Source organism: Trachemys scripta, chromosome 1 (genome assembly GCF_013100865.1).
Source record: "Trachemys scripta elegans isolate TJP31775 chromosome 1, CAS_Tse_1.0, whole genome shotgun sequence".
In the NCBI taxonomy this organism is placed as follows: domain Eukaryota; kingdom Metazoa; phylum Chordata; order Testudines; family Emydidae; genus Trachemys; species Trachemys scripta.
Genome location: NC_048298.1, coordinates 127178481 through 127198822, shown reverse-complemented (window position 1 = coordinate 127198822; position 20342 = coordinate 127178481). Strand labels below are relative to the sequence as shown.

Genomic DNA, 20342 nt, shown 5'->3' with positions numbered 1-20342 from the left:
ATAGGTCCAAATGTATAAAGCCACCTGAAAACTAATATTTCTACAAGCTCTTTGTGAGAAAAAGAAAGATTAATTTAAAAACAAATACATTTTTTCCAGGGTCACCTTTGCAGCACACACACATATACAGCATGCAGTGGAATGAACAAGACTATCATATTGGTGACCTCCATCACTCAAATTTAGCCTCAAAACATCCATGCTAGACATAGGGAAGTATCTCCTTTTCACAGATGGAGAACTGAAGCACAGCAAAATTAAGCGATTTGCCCAAGGTCATCATACAGGAAACCTGTAGTATTCAGGAACTGAAGTCACCTTTGTGCCATAGCCTCTATACCATCCTTCTGTGCCAGTAATCAAAGTGAGCCATTGAAGATCCAAATGCCCCCCTCAAGCACTCAGAATGGGCACATGTAGCTGATCATCTCCCAAATACTTAGCTACAAATTTTTAAACACATTGTTTTGCAGAAGCATCAGAGTATTACAAGCTTTCTCAGTGTGACATTATCAGTGCTTTTAATGACAGATATCCAAACCATACTGTAACCATATTAAATAAATAAAGAGCGTTAGGGAAAGAATGCACATATTTCTCTCTATGTTTATCTACATATGTATATGGCCCTCATCACTGTAATGTCTCAAAAACAACAAGGAGTCTGGTGGCACCTTAAAGACTAACAGATTTATTTGGGCATAAGCTTTCGTGGGTAAAAACCTCACTTCTTCAGATGCATAGAGTGAAAGTTACAGATGCAGGCATTATATACTGACACATGGAGAGCAGGGAGTTACTTCGCAAGTGGAGAACGAGTGTTGACAAGACCAATTCAATCAGGGTGGATGTAGTCCACTCCCAATAATAGATGAGGAGGTGTCAATTCCAGGAGAGGAAAAGCTGCTTCTGTAATGAGCCAGCCACTCCCAGTCCCTATTCAAGCCCAGATTAATGGTGTTAAATTTGCAAATGAATTTTAGTTCTGCTGTTTCTCTTTGAAGTCTGTTTCTGAAGTTTTTTTGTTCAATGATAGTGACTTTTAAATCTGTAATAGAATGACCAGGGAGATTGAAGTGTTCACTTACTGGCTTATGTATGTTACCATTCCTGATGTCCGATTTGTGTCCATTTATTCTTTTGAGGAGGGACTGTCCAGTTTGGCCAATGTACATGGCAGAGGGGCATTGCTGGCACATGATGGCATATATAACATTAGTGGATGTGCAGGTGAATAAGCCCTTGATGGTGTGGCTAGTTTCACCAGCAACTACACACCACACCACAGAAACACCAACCCAGGAACCAATTCCTGTAGCAAACCTCGTTGCCTACTCTGTCCCCATATCTACTCTGGCAACACCATCAGAGGACTCAATCACATCAGGTACATGCAGTGATTTGACCAATGTCACAGAGGGAACCTGTGTCTGAGCTGGGAATAGAACTCAGGACTCCCAAGTCCCAGTGCCTTATCCACTAGACCATATTTTCTGTCTCACTGATTTTTAGACATTGACTCAGCATGATGATATTACCATACAACAACATTGAACATACAAATCAATGTGAATCTCCATTTTCACAAACAGAAAAAAACAAAACAAAACAAAAATCCCTAAAAATCCCCACATCTTCAATTTAGAAACAAACTTCATTTTTAAATTTTAAAAGAGTTAATGTTTATAAAAACAGGGTAAGTTAAAAAAAGACTTTAAAGGAATGCAGTCAGATTTAAAATCGTATTTTTGAAAAATCAAACATGATTTACATGTTCTGGGACAAAATCTACTCTCTCTTTCACATGTAACCTCAATGAAGTCTTGTGCTTTTAAGCAGACATAAGAAATCCCAATTCCCTCTGAGATTAGGCCTATAAATCTAAGACCTAGTGAAAGCAGAAGAATGATATGTAGAATATAATATTATGCAGGCTTGCTTAGTACCCAAATCAGTGTCTGGTTATTTTGCTTGTCTGTCCAGATATTAGAAACCAATACAGCTTTGCTTGTTAACAAAGCTTGTTGCTGGTATTAATCTATCAGTGTCAGGTGTTTGGAATTCCAAAGATTTCACATATTAATCAAGCTGTATTAGTGATAATGGCAGATGCCTCAGACGTCTGTCTTAAGGAGGTTAAAAGAATTGAAGTTGGCTACTCTTTTAAAGGGAAAAACATTGTCCATCAAATCCAATTTTACCATTTAATGAAGAGGAAGAGACTTTTGAATTGAAAATGATGTGATGGTGACTCATTTTTATTTGTCACATAAAAAGTTGTTTGAAATAATGACCTGTCTGTGATGTGTCTTAAGAGATTCAAGTGACTGACTCATTACTATTATTTTGATTTTTGGTGGACATACAGCGTTAATGACAGCTGCAATTTGTCTCTTTGCTGATAGAAAATTACACTAATTCCAAAATCATTCAAGTTGAAGATTTTTGGAAGGAGGAGATAGATATAGAGCAGAAGGTTGTTTGCCAATTCATTTTCTTTATTATTATACTGTAGGTTACAATTTCTGGTGTTAACTAGCTGATTGGGATTATTGGTGCAATTTTTACTATTGTCTGATTAGGACAAATTACTTGTAATTCTGCTTCTTTGAGAATATCACATCCTACAGGACTTATGTTCTTAGGATCTATGTTTTTGTAGCACAATAAAAGGAAACTCCTGTACCTATATGTGTTTTGGCTACTGAGGTTCCAGTAGGGTGTGCATGAGCCCACTACTCTTATGTACTTGCTCCAGCTGTTGATACCTTAAAGCCCCAGAACTTTCCATCCAGTTTGTTTTAAAATGGGAGGAAAGAATTACTATAAAAAGCTACTAAAACTATAGAAAAAAAGCACAAGAAAATAGTTACAATTTCCAAAATGAACTCTCCCTCAAGACAAACAAAATATACTTCAATAGACAAAACTTACCACCTCTAAGAGAAATCCTGCAGCTAGCGGATGAGAAAACTGTGAGATGATGTGTTCAAAGACACAAAATTATACATATACCATTTTCTCTTTGTTCTTTCTCATACATTCATTCTCACGAAGTTCTCACATTCTTTGAGAATCAGCTTAAAGGACGTCTCAAAATAAAAAGCAGAACTATTACTGCAACAGGCATTGCATAAAGATAGACCAATGCCCAACATTAATAAATAGGAAAAGGACAGTTACCTGTTCCGTAACTGGCTTTCTTCGAGATGTGTTGCTCAGGTGTATTCCACTATAGGTGTGCGTGCTCGCCACGTGCACCGATGCCGGAAGTTTTTCCCTTAGCAGTATCCATAGTGGGGGAGCACCACTGCGACCCCTGGAGTGGCGCCGGTATATCGCGCCATAAAGGGGGCTGCGTGCTCCCCCCACCCTCAGTTCCTTCTTGCCAGACAACTCCGACAGAGGGGAAGGAGGGTGGGATGTGGAATACACCTGAGCAACACATCTCGAAGAACGCCAATTACGGAACAGGTAACTGTCCTTTCTTCTTAGAGTGATTGCTCATGTGGATGGCTATTCCACTATAGGTGACTCCAAGCTATCCCTGATTGAGGCGGGTAGGAGTTTTAAGTGTAAACAATTTTTAGGGGTTACCCGGGCGGAGCACCGCCCTACCAAACCCGGCGTCATCCCTTGTCTGGGAGACGATCACATAGTGCAATGAGAAAGTGTGGACAGAGGACCATGTAGCAGCCCTACAGATGTCCTGAATAGGGACATGAGCCACATAGGCCGCGGACGAGACCTGGGCTCTCGTCAAATGAGCCTTCACTATAGGAGGCGGGGGAACCCCTGCCAGGTCATAACAGGTGCGAATGCACTAAGTGATCCAGCGGAAAATCCGCTGGGTGGAGACCGGTCGCCCCCTCATGCGCGCGCCCAAAGCAATGAAAAGCTGGGGGGGACCTTCTAAATGGCCTGGTTCTGTCCAGGTAAAAGGCCAGCGCTCTGCGCATGTCTAACATGTGCAGGCGGCATTCCTCATTGGAGGAATGGGGCTTAGGACAGAGAATCAGGAGGAAAATATCCTGATCCACATGGAAAGCCAAGACCACCTTTGGCAAAAAGGCAGGGTGAGGGCGGAGCTGAACCTTGTCTTTATGAAAGACAGTATAGGGCGGTTCAGAGGTCAGGGCCCTGAGCTCGGAGACCCGGCGGGCTGAAGTGATAGCCACTAAGAACGCCACCTTCCACGACAGGTGGGACCACGAACACATGGCTAACGGCTCAAAGGGAGGCCCTGTGAGGCGGGAGAGTACCAGGTTTAGATCCCAGAGCAGGACCGGGGGTCTGGCGTAAGGGAATGCCCGATCTCGCCCTTTCAGAAACCGGCCCGTCATGTGATGGGAGAACACAGACAGACCCTGTACCGGGGGATGGAAGGCCAAAATGGCTGCCAGGTGCATCAAGATGGAGGAGGGCGCTAGGCCTTGGGTCCGAAGGGACAGGAGGTAATCAAGGACAAGCTGGATAGGGGCCAAAGAGGGAGAGAAACCTCTATCCCTCGCCCACATAAAGAACCTATACCACTTAGCCAGGTAGGTTCCCTGCGTGGAGGGTTTCTTACTTTCCAGCAGGACCCTTCTCACATTCTCAGAACACTTCTCCTCCTCCTCATTCAGCCACGAAGCAGCCACGCTGTCAGATGGAGCGCGGCTAGGTTGGGATGGAGAAGGTGACCTTTCTCCTGTGAGAAGAAGTCCGGCCGTAGCGGCAGCCTGCAAGGAGGGGCCGCTGAGAGTTGCAGCAGGGATCCATACCAATGCTGATGGGCCCAATCCAGGGCTATGAGGATCATCCTCGCCCCATCTGACTTCATCTTCTGTAGGACCCTGTCTATTAAGGGGAAGGGCGGGAAGGCGTACAAGAGGGGCCCCAACCATGGAAGCAGGAACGCATCGGATATGGCCCCTTCGCCCTCTCCTGCTCTGGAGCAGAATTGATGACACTGTCGATTCTGGGCGGTGGTGAACAGGTCTACCAGGGGAGCACCCACTGTAGGAAGATCCACCTGGTCACCTCCTTGTGCAGGGACCACTCGTGTTACTGGGAGAATACCCTGCTCAGGCGGTCCGCGAGTGTGTTGCTCTTGCCAAGAAGGTAAAAGGCCTGAAGGAGTATACTGTGGGCTATACAAAACTCCCACAGGAGCTGGACTTCCTGGCATAAGGCCCGGGATCGTGTGCCCCCATTTGTTAATGTAGTACATGGCGGTCGTGTTGTCCGTGAGGACTCTGACCACCTTCCCTTGTATGTGCTGGTGAAATGCCACACATGCCAGGCGTACAGCCCTGAGCTCCCTGACATTTATGTGGAGGGTTAGTTCCTTGGAAAACCACATATCCTGGGTCCTGAAATCCTACACGTGGGCTCCCCAGCCCAGGGCCGAGGCTTCCGACACTAGATCTAGTGAAGGATGAGGCTCTCGGAAGGGGATACTCTGGAGCATGTTGCTCGGGAGGGACCACCATTGGAGGTCTGCCACCACCCTGGGCGGCACTGTAACAACCTTGTCCAGGCCGTCCCTGGCCTGGGAGTAGCGGGAGGCCAGCCAAAGCTGGAGGGGCCTCATCCGAAGCCTGGCATGTTGCACCACGTAGGTGCCTGCTGCCATGTGGCCTAGGATTTGAAGGCACACGCGTGCCATGGCTATCGGAAAAGCCGTGATGGAGGCGATGAGAGCCTTGAGCGTCTCGAACCTGTCCCGTGGGAGGGAGGCCGAGGCTACTCAGGAATCTAGCAGCGCCCCTATGAATTCTATGCACTGAACTGGAAGTAACATGGATTTCTCCTCATTTACTAGGAGGCCGAGAGCCGCACAGGTGTCTAGCAGGAACTTCGTCTGCTGCTGCACCAGAGCGCGAGACCAGCCCTTGAGCAGGCAGTCATCAAGGTAGGGGAAGATCTGCAGTCCTTGCCTCCTGAGGTGGGCCGCCAGCACTGCCATACACTTTGTAAATACCCTGGGGGCAGTAGAAAGGCCAAAGGGGAGGACTGTAAATTGGAAGTGGTCCTGACCCACCAGGAAACGGAGGTAGCGTCTGTGACCCTCGAAAATGTGGATGTGAAAGTACGCATCCTGGAGGTCCAGTGCAGTAAACCAATCCCCCTGGTCTAGGGATGGAATAATAGAGGCCAGGGACACCATGCGGAATTTGCAACGCACCAGAAACTGATTGAGGTTCCGTAGGTCGAGGATGGGCCGAAGCCCGCCCTTCGCCTTGGGGATGAGGAAATACCTAGAGTAAAAACCTTTGCCCTGGTATTCCCGAGGTACCTGTTCCACCACTCCCACAGAGAGGAGGTGCTCTACTTCCTGGTAAAGGAGTAGGGCATGCTCCGGGGACCCGTCTGGCTGCCCGGCCGGGGGACAAGTGGGAGGGGCTGAAACAAACTGCAGCTTGTACCATTGGGAGATGGTACCGAGCACCCACTGGTCCGATGTGATATGGGACCACCGCAGTTGGAAGTCCTTTTGTAGAAAAGGTAACTTTATTAACTGGGTAGGGGGTATACTGGCAACAGGCCCAGTGACCCCCCTCAACAAATCAAAAACGCCGTTTTCCCTGCCGTTTGGCCTTCGAGGCACCAGGCCGTGGGGATTGGCATTGGGACCGATGTCTTTGATCCCTCTGCCGCTTAGGCGGGGGTTCATATCTGCCCCTAGCTTGCAGCGCAGAGGGTTGAGGCCTGGGTTTGTCCTTAGCAGGCGGGACGTAGAGGCCTAGAGTCTGCAAGGTGGTACGGGAGTCCTTCATCCTGTGCAGACGGGTGTCTGTCTGGTCCACGAAAAGGGCCTTGCCATCAAACGGCAGGTCCTGCATTATGGACTGGGATTCTGATGACAGCCCCGAAAGCGAGAGCCACACCGCCAGTCACATGAAGACAGCGGTAGCCATCAAACGAGCGGCTGTGTTTGCCGCGTCCAAAGCCGCCTGGAGAGCCGTTTTGGCGGCGGTCGCACCCTCCTCAACCAACGCCCTGAACTCCTTGACCTCCTTGTCAGGAATGAGTGGCTCAAATTTGGGGAGGGATCCCCACAGGTTAAACTCATAGCGGCTCAAAAGCGCCTGATGATTGGCCACTCTGAGCTGGAAACTCATTGACGAATAAACTTTTTTACCAAAGGTATCAAGTCTACGAGCATCCTTGTCCTTTGGCGTGGATGCAGGCTGGCCGTTCCGCTCGCGGCGGTGGACCCATTCAACCACCAGGGAGTTTGGAGCTGGGTGGGTGTAGAGATACTCCAGACCCCTCGCGGGGATGAAGTAGTTCCTTTTGGCCTTCTTGGAAATAGGCCCGAGAGAGGCTGGGGTCTGCCAAAGGCCACTGGTGATGTTGGCAATTCCCTGATGGAAAGGGAGCACCACACGCCCTGGTACCAACGAGGCGAGGATATTGAAGAAGGTGTTGGAGGGCTCCTCCATCTCCTCGGCCCGGAGCTCGAGGTTGGCTGCCACCCTCCGAAGCAGCTCTTGCTGGGCTTTAAAGTCCTCCTGGGAAGAGGGAGGCGGTACCGCAACCGAATTGCCCTGCGCCGAAGAGGTGGACGGCGCGGCGCCTTCAGCGGCTAACGGCACCGTGGGCTCCATATCCGGGTTCAGTGCCAGAGTTGGTGCCGGGGGTTCGGCACCCACGAGTTGATCTCGGTGCCGTGAAGGTGACGCGGTTTGGCACTGAGATCACAATGCCCACTGGCACCACTGTCCCTGCCAGGGCATGGCCTGGAGCAGAGGCACATTGGGCGCCGGCAGGGCAGGCTGGTCCTGCGGTGCGGTGCGGCCCTGGAAGAGACGGCTGTGCTCCGACGCCGAGGTCCAGGAGGAGTGCACGGTGCCGTAAGAACGGCTGGAGCAGTCCTGATCGTGACGACTTCTTCCCCGAGACTTTGACCTAGAGGAGGTCGAGACATATATGTCCGAGGAGCTGTCTCTGGATTCATTGTGGCGCCTGTGGCCACGGTGCTGGGGACTCTTGGGAAGTGCCACGAGCATGGCGTCTGTGACGGTGGGAGCCCAAGTAGGAGCGTCGGTGCCGACGGCGTCGAGATCTGTCCCGCTCGGACTCACTGGAAGAGGAACGTCGCTGTCTCTTGCCTCCTCCTCAACGGCGCTCAAGGCCGGAGGAGTGGGATCCGCTTTTGGAAGAGTCCAGGCACGGAGTCGACGCGGGATTCTAAATCGGCACCTCGACCCGGGAAGGTGCCTCGGCCTCCGACACCTCTGGGGAGTGCTGATGGGCGCGCAAGGGCGGCTTTCCACGGGACCGGGGGCCCGACTGCGGCGGTGCACCCGGTACCGGAAGTGTCAGTATATCGCATGCGGATTGAGCTGCCTCTGGTGTCGAAGGCATGTGTACCTCGGTGAGGCTCGTGCGGACGGGACTGGACTACTCCACTCAGTGTCAGTCGGAGGTCTGTCCTGGTGGGGATCGTGGGCTGCCCAACTCTGGTCTGGCCTCCCTCCTGTTCTTCTCCCGGCGCTTCTGAGACTTCCCTGGCTGCTTTAGCTGGGGAGCGGTGCCGTGATGTCGACGGTGCTTTGCTGCACACCAAGTACGCGGTGCTGGATGCCGATTCGGAACAGCGCACCAGAGGCGCTTCATCACGTGCCGATGAGGTGGAGCCCGGCGCGGCGTCAGCTCGACGCGCCGGGGCCAATGCCGACTCCATTAAGAGAACCTGGAGTCAGATCTCACGCTCCTTCTTCGTTTGCAGTTTGAAGGAGCGGCAGATCTTGCACTGCTCACTAACGTGAGACTCGCCCGGACAGCGAAGACACTGATTGTGGGGATCACTTCTGGGCATAGAGTTGCGACAGGAGTTGCACGACTTGAAGCCTGGGCCACGGGGCATGCCCCGAGCCAGGCACTCACGAAAGAAAGTTCAATAACAGAGAGAGATCAGTGAACTGGATACCACTAAGCTAGATACGCTGCAGCTACACTAAGCTGAAGCAAGTTCCGACTACATTCACTGGTGGCAAGAAAGAACTGAGGGTTGGGGGAGCCCCCTTTATGGCACGATATACCGGCGCCACTCCAGGGGTCACAGCGGTGCTCCCCCACTACGGATACTGCTAAGGGAAAAACTTCCGGCACCGGTGCACATGGTGAGCACGCACATCTGTAGTGGAATACACATAAGCAATCACTCGAAGCAGCAGCTTGATTTTGTTTTTATAAATACTGTGAAACCCCGCTATACTGTGATGTTTGGGGTCCAAAAAATTACATCGTGCTAAATGCCGGGTCACGGTATAGCGGGGTTTCAAGCCCGTCAGTGGTCCCCAAGGCGGTGCATTGATGTATGCCGCCTAGTCCCCAGTGCCCAGCAGGGGAGAGAAGCTGCAGCCCCACGCCTGCCAGGGACAGTGAGCACCGGCGCCGGCAGCCCTGTTGTTCTCTGTCCCGGACAGGTGCCCGGCCACGGCTTCTCTCCGGCTTCAAGAGGAGCCGCGGCCCCGCGCCTGCCGGGGACAGAGAGTTCCAGGGCTGCGGGCGCCGGTGCTCACTGTCCCCGGCAGGCACAGGGAAGCAGCTTCTCTCCCCTGCCTGGCACTAGGCAGGGGCACATCAATGTCCCGGCAGCCATCATGGCGTTGGGGACCACTGGTACAGTACTGTATTACTGTGTGTCTTAAGGGGGGCCAAATTGTGATCGCGTTATAGGCGATTTCGTGTTATGGCGGGGTGCCTTATTGCGGGGTTTGACTGTATAAAAAAGAGCAATGTGATACCTCCATAAACAGATCTTCAAAAGGACTTAGCCAGTTTTTTAAAGGTTTTTTGAGGGTAAGTCAAATAAAACTCATCCAAAAGAGAAACAAACCTTAGTTTGGGGATCCCTATTGCAGAAACCCAGTCTGCTCAGTGACCAAACTAGAACTCTTTTCTCGAAGTTGAATTTAAAATCATAGCAGATTTTCGTCAGCTTTATCAAGACCATATTAACATTCATGACATTGAAGATAGGGTCAAATTGAGGATAGGGCCAAATGTGTCAAGCCTCACGCAAACATGATGACAAAGGACTGCAGAGACAACAGTCTAAATTCAGCTGATTCATGGGAGACAAAGAGCTGCCAAATAAATTGGACTGGAGCTAGTCTTTAAACTCAATTCACACAAATAAGAAAAGTAGTTGTCATGGATATACAGAATCTGTGCTATGCCCGGGTCTTTAAACAGTCTCCTGGGAGTAACCTCTTTAGTGTGCCAGACCCCAAGGGTCCACACTTTTCCACAAGAGCAGACCACCCAGCCTCAACGACTCCTAAACTGAGCCTTCTGGCTTGCGCATCCATTTCTTTCCATGGCTCTCAACAAGTCCAACTGAGAGCAGACATATGAGAAAAGCTTTATCTTCTAGGGAGCACTGCAACTAGCAGAATATTTGCCATGAAACAGTACAGCCTTTTCTAAACAAGTTAACATTTATTAATCACATGGAATACACTATGCAAAAGTCCTCAGGTTAGCATGGAAAAAAGGTCAGCTTAAGATAGAATCCACATTGGCAGAAGTAATGGCTTTGCCATGCCATGATTCGCTGAGATCCCTCCTAGCTCTCTTCCCATGTATATACCTGTAAGACCCCCGTTTATTCAACCTTAGGAGCAACCTACTCATACCTGTCCTCCCTTTGTTGCCAACTGTGGTCTTTTCACTCTGCTTCTCTACATAGTGTTAGAGGAAGTCACCTCTTCTTGGCTGTCCCAGTAGCCCAGTGTTAATGGTCCAGTTCTTGGCTCTTGCATTGTCAATACAGGGTCTTCCATTCATGTTTGTAGATTCCTTTCAGTTCATGTTTATATATCTTGTCTCCAGCCAGATGGCTTACGTGGCATTGTGACATCCCTCATTCCCTTACACACTAAATATATAATATTACAAAGCACACTTGGAAACTGACACATGCATATGGATCATTTAAATATTACCAAAATTTCCACATTTATCACAGCGGTATTTTAACAGTTTTTGTGTGGACACTGCAAAAGATTCCTGTGGGCTTGTTTGCATCAAGCCACAAACATTTCCATTTGCAATGATGACTTCTTTTTGTAGATTCCTTCCAAGAAGAAAGAAGGAACACAATGTCTCGGAACTAGGCTGTCAGGGAGAAGCTCCTGCCTTTGGAGGTTCTAAATGATCATCTGTGACCAGTGATAAGAACATATGGACGGCCATACTGTGTCAGACCAATGGTCCATCTAGCCCGGTATCTTCCAACAGTGGCCAATGCCAGGTGCCCCAGAGGGAATGACCAGAACTTAATCATCAAGTGATCCATGCTCTGCCATCTATTCCCAGTTTCTAGCAGTTTCCATCCCTGCCCATGCTCCATGAACGTATCTAGTTCTTTTTTGAACCCTGTTATAATCTTGGCCTTCACAACATCCTCTGGCAAAGAGTTCAACAGGTTGACTGTGCGTTCTGTGAAAAAATACTTCCTTTTGTTTGTTTTAAACCTACCGCCTATTAATTTCATTTGGTGACTCCTAGTTCTTGTGTTATGAGGAGTAAATAACACTTCCTTATTTACTGTCTCCACAGCAGTCATGATTTTATGGACCTCTATCATATCTTCCCTTAGTCGTCTCTTTTCCAAGCTGAAAAGTCCCAGTCTTAATCTCTCCTCATACAGAAGCTGTTCCATACCCCTAATCATTTCTGTTCCCTTCTCTGTACCTTTCCCAATTCCAATATATCTTTTTTTGAGATGGGGTGACCACATCTGGATGCAGTATTCAAGATGTGGGCATACCATGGATTTCTATAAAGGCAATATGATATTTTCTATCCCTTTCTTAATGATTCCCAACATTCTGTTCGCCTTTTTGACTGCTGTGCACACTGAGTGGATGTTTTCAGAGAACTATCCACAGTGACCCCAAGATTTCTTTCTTGAGTGCTAACAGCTAATTTAGACCACATCATTTTATATGTATAGTTGGGATTATGTTTTCCAATGTGCATTACTTTGCATTTATCAACACTGAATTTCATCTGCCAGTTTGTTGCTCAGTCACCCAGTTTTGTGAGATCCTTTTGTAGCTCTTTGCCGTCTGCTTGGGACTTAACTATCTTGAATAGTTTTGTATCATCTTTACAACCAGTTTGTCTGGTACTGAAGTCAGGCTCACCGGCCTGTAATTGCTGGGATCACCTCTGGAGCCCTTTTTAAAAATTAGCATCACATTAGTTATTCTCCAGTTATTTGGTACAGACTCTGATTTAAATGATAAGTTACAAACTACAGTTAGTAGTTCTGCAATTTTACATTTGAGTTCCTTCAGAATTCTTGGGTGAATACCATCTGGTCCTGGTGACTTATTACTGTTTACTTTATCTATTTGTTCCAAAACCTCCTTTAATGATATCTCAATGTGGGACAGTTCCACAGATCTGTCATCTAAAAAGAATGGCTCAGGTTTGGGAATCTCCCTCACATCCTCAGCCGTGAAGACCGATGCAAAGAATTCATTTTCCACAATGGCCTTATCGTCGAGTGCTCCTTTAGCATCTTCATGATCTAGTGGCCCCGCTGGTTGTTTAGCAGGCTTCCTGCTTCTGTGTATTTAGGGTTTTTTTGCTATTATTTTTGAGTTTTGGCTAGCTGTTCTTCAAATTCCTTTTTGGTCTTCCTAATTATATTTTTACATTTTACTTGCCAGAGGTTATGCTCTTTTCTATTTTTCTCACTAGGATTTAACATCCACTTTTTAAAGGATGCCTTTTTGCCTCTCACTGCTTCTTTTACTTTGTTATTTAGACATAGTGGCACTCTTTTGGTTCTTTTACTATGTTTTTTAATTTGGGGTACACATTTAAGTTGAGCCTCTATTATGGTGTCTTTAAAAAGTTTCCATGCAGCTTGCAGGGATTTCACTTTTGGCACTGTACCCTTTAATTTCTGTTTAACTGACTTCCTCATTTTTGTGTAGTTCCCCTTTCTGAAATGTAATGCTACAGTGTTGGGCTGCTGCAGTGTTTTCCCCACCACAGGGATGTTAAATTTAATGAGACTGGCCACCAACATCTGAAGTAGGAGGGAGAACCTTTCCAGGCCATTCAGATGCTATTAACTTTATTGAACGTTACCCCACTTTGGTCAAGATGTTTGTTACCAGAAATAATAGAGAATAGGTACACAGGAACTTTCCTTCCAAGCAGATGGAGAAGATGAACACTTGCTACTTTCCCAGTGCTAAAGGCATACCATCAGTATTTGCTTCTTCAAGTGAGTGGCAAAGACATCAGCTTTCAATTTCTTCCAAAGATAAGTTACTACAAATATTGTTTCAACATCAGACCAAATATTTGTACTATGGTCTCGCTCTGAAAAATCCTCTTCACTAGACTTCTGCCCTGAGGCTTGATCTGGGACTGGAAAGTTTTGAGCTGAGACATTTCAAGCTATGTGCCAAACCTATGTATCACAATAGTCTCTCCGGACAATATAGGAATTTAGAAAGTTTATTATGAATCACAGTGACTGTACCATCCAATTGGAGACAGAGAGTGATTCTTCAATTTCTACCTTGTGAGGTCTTTGATTGGTCAATCATCCCAATAGGGAAACACATCTACTTTCACATGATGGAAGTGTATCATGAATCTTGACAACCATTTTATAACACTGGTCTACAATTTTTGAGACGTCGTCTGCTTCAGAGATAAAATGTGTTATTTATTATGTATTTTGATGTGCTGAATTCAAATATGACAATTAAAACAACTGATTGGCTACTGTTTCTAAGATATTTAAGTTTTTACATTTTATGTCTATGTATATTGTGTAGATAGTAGAGTTTTAATCATAAATTGTAAACCTAGGTCTTTTCATGTGTTTATGGTTGCTTTACATGATAATATTTCACCTGTCCTGTTTATGTAACACTTTAAAAATCAGCAAAAGGGTTATATAAATAAAATTTATTATGAAACAAAAGGAAAAAAACTATTACGTACATAGTTTAGTCCTATTCAGTGTCTACTTGGCGCTTCTTGGCTTGTCTCTTGTATTGATTAAATGGAGCATCTCTTGTCACTGTCCAGCAATAGTCACCTGCCAGGAGATTCCACTGCTGTAGTCTGGAGCCCAACAGCTCTGCCTTACTCTTGGGTAGTTCCAAATCCCTGACAAGGTCATTCAGTTCACCTGGTTTTATGAGGTGTGGTTCAGAGGAGGAGGATGGGAAAAAATGTGGGTCCTGTGACATTGATGGTTCAGGACCAGAAGTTTCATCCTCTTCCTCTTCCTTGTCTGACTCAAGTGAGAATGATTCGGTGCATCAGGAACCGGCAGTCCTTCTCTGTGGGGTACTGGGCGTATAGCTGATGGAATGTTCGGATAATGTACAGTCCACTTTTTCTTCTTTGACACACCTTTCCCAACTGGAGGCACCAGGCAGAAGTAACAACTGCTGGGATGATCTGTTGGCTCTCTCCAAATCATTGGCACTGCAAAAGGCATACATTTCCTTTTCCTGTTCAACCACTGGCGAAGATTTGTTGCACAAGTGTTGCAGCATATGTGTGGGACCCACCTCTTGTCCTGATCTCCAATTTTGCAGCCAAAATAAAGGTGATAGGCTTTCTTAACCATAGTGGTTATACTGCGCTTTTCTGATGCAAAAGTCACTTCACCACAAACATAGCAGAAGTTATCTGCACTGTTCACACAAGTATGAGGCATCTCTGCTCACTTTGGCTAAACAGAAATGTGTCCCTTTGCAAAATCAAACACTGACAAATAAGAGAGCACGACACTGTATGATTTCTAGAGCTGATATAGGGCAATTTATTCAGCAGAGTGATGTAAGCTTTGTTATGATTGCATCCTCCATGACTTCTAGGAATAACATATGAATTGCATCATCATGTATGACCCAATACCAGCTTCAGATTGCATCATTCATTGTTTTGCCTAAAAAGCAAGTACTGTCCAAACCCAGTCATAGATTTATTCATAGATCCAGTCAAAGATGTATTTTAGTCATTTTTGGTTTAAATTGAGATCCCTTCCCTTTATAACTCACTTATCCTCCGCCATTCCCAAGTCAAGGGTCGTATATACTGACCCAATAGCATATCTTGAAAACTAGAGCCATTCAACAATTTTAAGCATCATTTTCGTTCTCAGTGACCCAGAATTAGTAAAGTTTGACTACATTTATTTCAGAAACATTTTGGCTGTAGAGCAGTGTAATTTCCCAAGCTGCTAATGCCAGCTCAAAAGGCAAGAATGCAAACAAAGTCAATGCTGTTCCACTAACACAAATGTGGACTACTTACTTTCATATTGCGTGAATGGCGGTGTCCACACTCTGGGGACTTCAGCTTTGATATTTGCATACATTGTGAAGCTAATTTTCTGGGCCTAACAGGCAGCAGTTCTTGTGCACATGCAGCAAGCACAGAGCACCAAGTCAGGGCTTCCAGTGGAATAATTTGACTAAGACTTCTGGTTCAAAGACAAATTCTCTGAGATACTATGAGCCAGTTTTCTCACTGGATTTATGAGAGTCCTTTAGGGATGTCTCTGTGAGGGTTTTCAGGTGCTTCCTTCAAAGCTTAATGGCTCTAAGATGACAGTTCAAAGCAGATCAGACAGCCATATTCATTAAGATCTATTAGAGAACATACTAGTTTAAAGTTGCACAATGTTTGCTTATAACGTTGTTTGGCCGCCGCCTGCTAGCGGCTTGGAACCAGGGTGGGTCAGCAGCACCCATATCAGCTCCCCCCCACGCCTCCCACCTGCTGGTGGGCCCCGCAGTCAGCAACCCCCCCATCCCTCCCCGCGCCTCCTGCCAGCAGCAATCAGCTGTTTTGTGGTGTTCAGGAGGCTCTGGGGGAGAGGGGGAGGAGTGAGGACGCGGTGCGCAGCCTCCCCGCTTCTCCCAGAGCCCCCGGAACACCACGAAACAGCTCATTGCTGCGGGCGGGCGTTGCGGGAGGAAGGGGGCGGCTGCGCACTGCATCCTTGCTCCTCTCCCTGAGCCTCCTGAATGCCATAAAACAGCTCATAGCTGCGGGCAGGAGGCACAGGGACACTGTGTGCCATGTCCTTGCTCCTCCCGTCTTCCCCCACCAGCCTCCTGAATGCCGCAAAACAGCTGATTGCTGTGGGCCAGAGATGTGCAGCCTCCCTCCCTGCGCCTCCTGCCCGCAGCAATGAGCTGTTTTGCGGTGTTCAGGAGATTCAGGGGGAAAAGGGGGAGGAGCGAGGACGCAGCAGGCGGGGGGGGGGGGGCGAGCCTGGGGCAGAGCCGAGAGGTTGAGCACCACCTGGCACTTTGGAAAGCCGGCACCTGTGCAGCCGTGCATGCGCCGTCCGGAAGAGGGAGTGGTGCGCTCCAACGGGATAACAGGGTTCATCATCATGTTCTGTTTCTGCAGGGAAGTGTTTGTAGCCGCTACCGAGCATCTATTGTGGCTCCTCCCTCCTGCCTCCCTCAGTGCTGCCTTGTAGAGTGTGAGGCTACATTAACAATAACGTGTTAACCCTTGAGGGCTCAGCCGAGTGCTAGTTCATCATTTAGCAGCAAGGCATTCCCTGGGAAATATCCCACCTGATATCAACACTGTTGCTTTAGGAGAAGCTCAGGGAGCTCATGAGCAGGTCCCCAGACAATCCTCTGATTAGAATGTGTTTGAAACATATACTGTGTACGTATATAATGTCTTTTGTCTGGTGAAAAAAAATTCCCTGGAACCTAACCCACCCTGTTTACATTAATTCTTATGGGGAAATTGGATTTGCATAACATTGTTTCACGTAAAGTCGCATTTTTCTAGAACATAACTACGAAGTTAAGTGAGGTATTACTGTAAATCAAATCTGAAGAGCTAAATGATTAACTCAACTTGTCCACTGGCTTTCTATGTTATGCTTATCTTGAATAATGAATGATTTACTATTTCTGATATTCACTTCTCCAGTAACTATGAAGTCTATATTATAATGTCTACACCAGACGGAAACAGTTGTACAGAACTCATTCTACACCATTTGCTGATTCTAAATTCTCATGGAAAAATGAAGCGATGAGTTTTCCTGAGTACAGCAACCAGGAACTGATGTAGATAATGAGACTTGGCTAATCCCTTAAACATAAAATGCACCCAGGGCTTCTGATGCCACTTGTAAAGAGAAGTTTCATCTATTTTTCTCTTAAACAGAAAATTTGTTACCTGATTATTTCCTTTCTGGGCTGACCTCTCTCTTTGCCCAGACTATTTGGACTGTGGCTTTGTGCAACTGCCAGAGGCAGCTCATACATGACCCAAGGCTCTGAAGCTTACTCATGGCCCTTCCACCCATTGACCCAATAGACAAGAACTTCCAATGTGATATTAAATCACTGTAAACTTAATAGACTAATTTAAACTTGCAATTGCAATCTTTTATCTATAACTGCTGTGGACTCTCAGGATCTGAGCTCATTTGAAGTAATCCCTTGATAACTTATCCAGTGTGAGGCATGGTATGGGAAACAGGTTAGTGTCCAACAGGAAATCTATTTAGGTAATAAATGTTTCATTGTGATGCAATCTCTCTTCCAATCAAAGCTATCTGTGCAAGCAGTAAGGCTGCAAGCAGTGAGGAAAATGTAGTAGAGAGGAAGTGATTTAAAAAAGTGTTTTCCTTTCTCTACAGCTAAGCAACTGATTACCCAGGGATCACTGGTGGCAGCACCTTCCTGCAAAGAGTTTTTCTGTGGAGGACTGTAGTTCACCACAGTAGTGTTTGATAGAAACATTCACGGAAGTTCAGGTGGCATGTTTGCAGATTTCTTCTTTCATGGATGCTGCTCTTTTCCCCCCAGAAAGCAGCCACAGGTCATGTTGAGTGGGATCTGATTCACAGTGGAATAGGTTATCCTCTGTGATGCAGTACTTGTAACAGAGGGTATGTCTACACTACGGGATTAATCCGAATTTAGATAATTCGGATTTGAGAAACAGGTTGTATAAAGTCGAAATGAGTGCGGCCACACTAGCACAGTAATTCGGTGGGGTGCGTCCAAGTACCGGGGCTAGCGTCGATTTCTGCACCGTTGCACTGTGGGTAGCAAATCCATAGCTATCCCATAGTTCCCGCAGTCTCCCGCGCCCATTGGGATTGTGGGTTAAGATCCCAGTGCCTGATGGGACAAAAAACATCGTCGCAGGTGGTTCTGGGTACAGTCTCACTTCCTCCCTCCCTCCCTCCCTGCATGAAAGCAACGGACGGCAGACAACCATTTTCGCGCCCTTTTTCCTGGGTGGGTGAACACTGCAGACTCCATACCACGGCAAGCATGGAGCCCGCTGAGGTCAAGACAGCACTCATGAATATTGCTAACACCTCGCGCGTTCTCGTGGAGTTTATGCTCAGCCAGGACCAGAAAAACGAGGAGAGGAGGAGGCAGCGGCGGCGGCAGCATGATGAGGACATGGACACAGACACGGATACAGAATTCAGTGAAACCACAGGCCCCGGTGCTTTGGAGATCATGTTGTTAATGGGGCAGATTCTATCCATGGAACGCCGATTCTGGGCCCGGGAGACAAGCACAGACTGGTGGGACCGCATAGTGTTGCAGGTCTGGGACGATTCCCAGTGGCTGCGGAACTTTCGCATGCGTAAGGGCACTTTCATGGAACTTTGTGACTTGCTGTCCCCTGCCCTGAAACGCCAGAATACCAAGATGAGAGCAGCCCTCACAGTTGAGAAGCGCGTGGCGATAGCCCTGTGGAAGCTTGCAACGCCAGACAGCTACCGGTCAGTCGGGAATCAATTTGGAGTGGGCAAATCTACTGTGGGGGCTGCTGTGATGCAAGTAGCCAAAGCAATCACTCAGGTGCTGCTACGAAAGTTAGTGACTCTGGGAAATGTGCAGGCTATAGTGGATGGTTTTGCTGCAATGGGATTCCCTAACTGTGGTGGGGCAATAGACGGAACCCATATCCCTATCTTGGCACCGGAGCACCAAGCCACCGAGTACATAAACCGCAAGGGGTACTTTTCAATGGTGCTGCAAGCACTTGTGGATCACAAGGGACGTTTCACCAACATCAACGCGGGCTGGGCGGGAAGGGTTCATGACGCTCGCGTCTTCAGGAACACTACTCTGTTTAAAGGGCTGCAGCAAGGGACTTACTTTCCGGACCAGAAAATAACCGTTGGGGATGTTGAAATGCCCATAGTTATTCTTGGGGACCCAGCCTACCCCTTAATGCCATGGCTTATGAAGCCATACACAGGCAGCCTGGACAGGAGTCAGGAGCTGTTTAACTACAGGCTAAGCAAGTGCAGAATGGTGGTAGAATGTGCATTTGGCCGTTTAAAAGGCCGCTGGCGTTCATTATTGACTCGCTCTGACCTCAGCCAAAGAAATCTCCCCATTGTTATTTCTGCTTGCTGTGTGCTCCACAATCTCTGTGAAAGTAAGGGGGAGACCTTTATGGCGGGGTGGGAGGCTGAGGCAAATCGCCTGGCTGCTGATTACGCGCAGCCAGACACCAGGGCGATTAGAAGATCACACCATGAAGCGCTGTGCATCAGAGAAGCTTTGAAAACCAGTTTCATGGCTGGCCAGGCTACCGTGTGAAATATCTGTTTGTTTCTCCTTCATGAATACCCTCCCCCTTTACTGACTGATTTTCTGTAAGGAACCCACCCTGCCCCTTCCCCCAGCTTTCTTTCAAACCAAATAAAGTCACTATCATTTAAAAATCATTTATTCTTTATTAATAGATTAGAAAAAGAGGGAGGGAACCCGGGTGGTATTTGGGAGGAGGATTGCTGGGAAGGAAAAAGCCACAAAGAAAAGGTTAAAAAAATGACAGCCTTTTGCTTGGGCTGTCTACTGGGGTGGAATGGGAAGGTGTACGGAGCCTCCCCCCCCGCGTTCTTACACGTCTGGGTGAGGAGGATACAGAACATGGGGAGGGGGGAGGGTGGAACAGGGGCTGAAGCGGCAGTCTGTTTTCCAGCAGCCGTTCCTGAACCTCCACCAGACGCCGGAGCAGCCCCAACGTTGCATCCTTCATCCTCTGGTCTTCCTGCCGCCATCTCTCATCTCGATCGTCTCTCCTCTCCTCACGTTGGTCCCTCCTCTCCTCACGTTGGTCCCTCCTGTCCTCACGTTCACTGACTTCTTTCCTATACTTTGAAACTGTTTCCTTCCACTCATTCAGATGAGCTCTGTCACTCCTGCTGGATTGCATAATTTCAGAAAACATGTCCTCCCGCGTCTTCTTCTTACGACGCCTTATCTGTGATAACCTTCGGGATGGAGGAGGGAGGCTTGAGGAATTTGCAGCTGCTGTAGGGAGGGGAAAAA

General features: G+C 47.5%; 1 protein-coding gene across 6 annotated transcripts in view; it reads right to left on the bottom strand.

Annotated features, from left to right (window-relative positions):
• The window catches only part of CCDC91 (coiled-coil domain containing 91), a 350759-nt gene that overhangs the window by 61926 nt on the left and 268491 nt on the right, over window positions 1-20342 (bottom strand). The window contains exon 13 of one of the 6 annotated variants that reach the window (XM_034784631.1): window positions 14821-14860. The exons of the other annotated variants lie outside the window; for them this stretch is intronic. Coding sequence (XP_034640522.1) covers window positions 14837-14860 — 24 coding nt within the window. The 3' untranslated portion in view covers window positions 14821-14836. Of the gene's footprint in view, window positions 1-14820; window positions 14861-20342 lie in introns of those variants that run through there. 6 annotated transcript variants of the gene reach the window in all.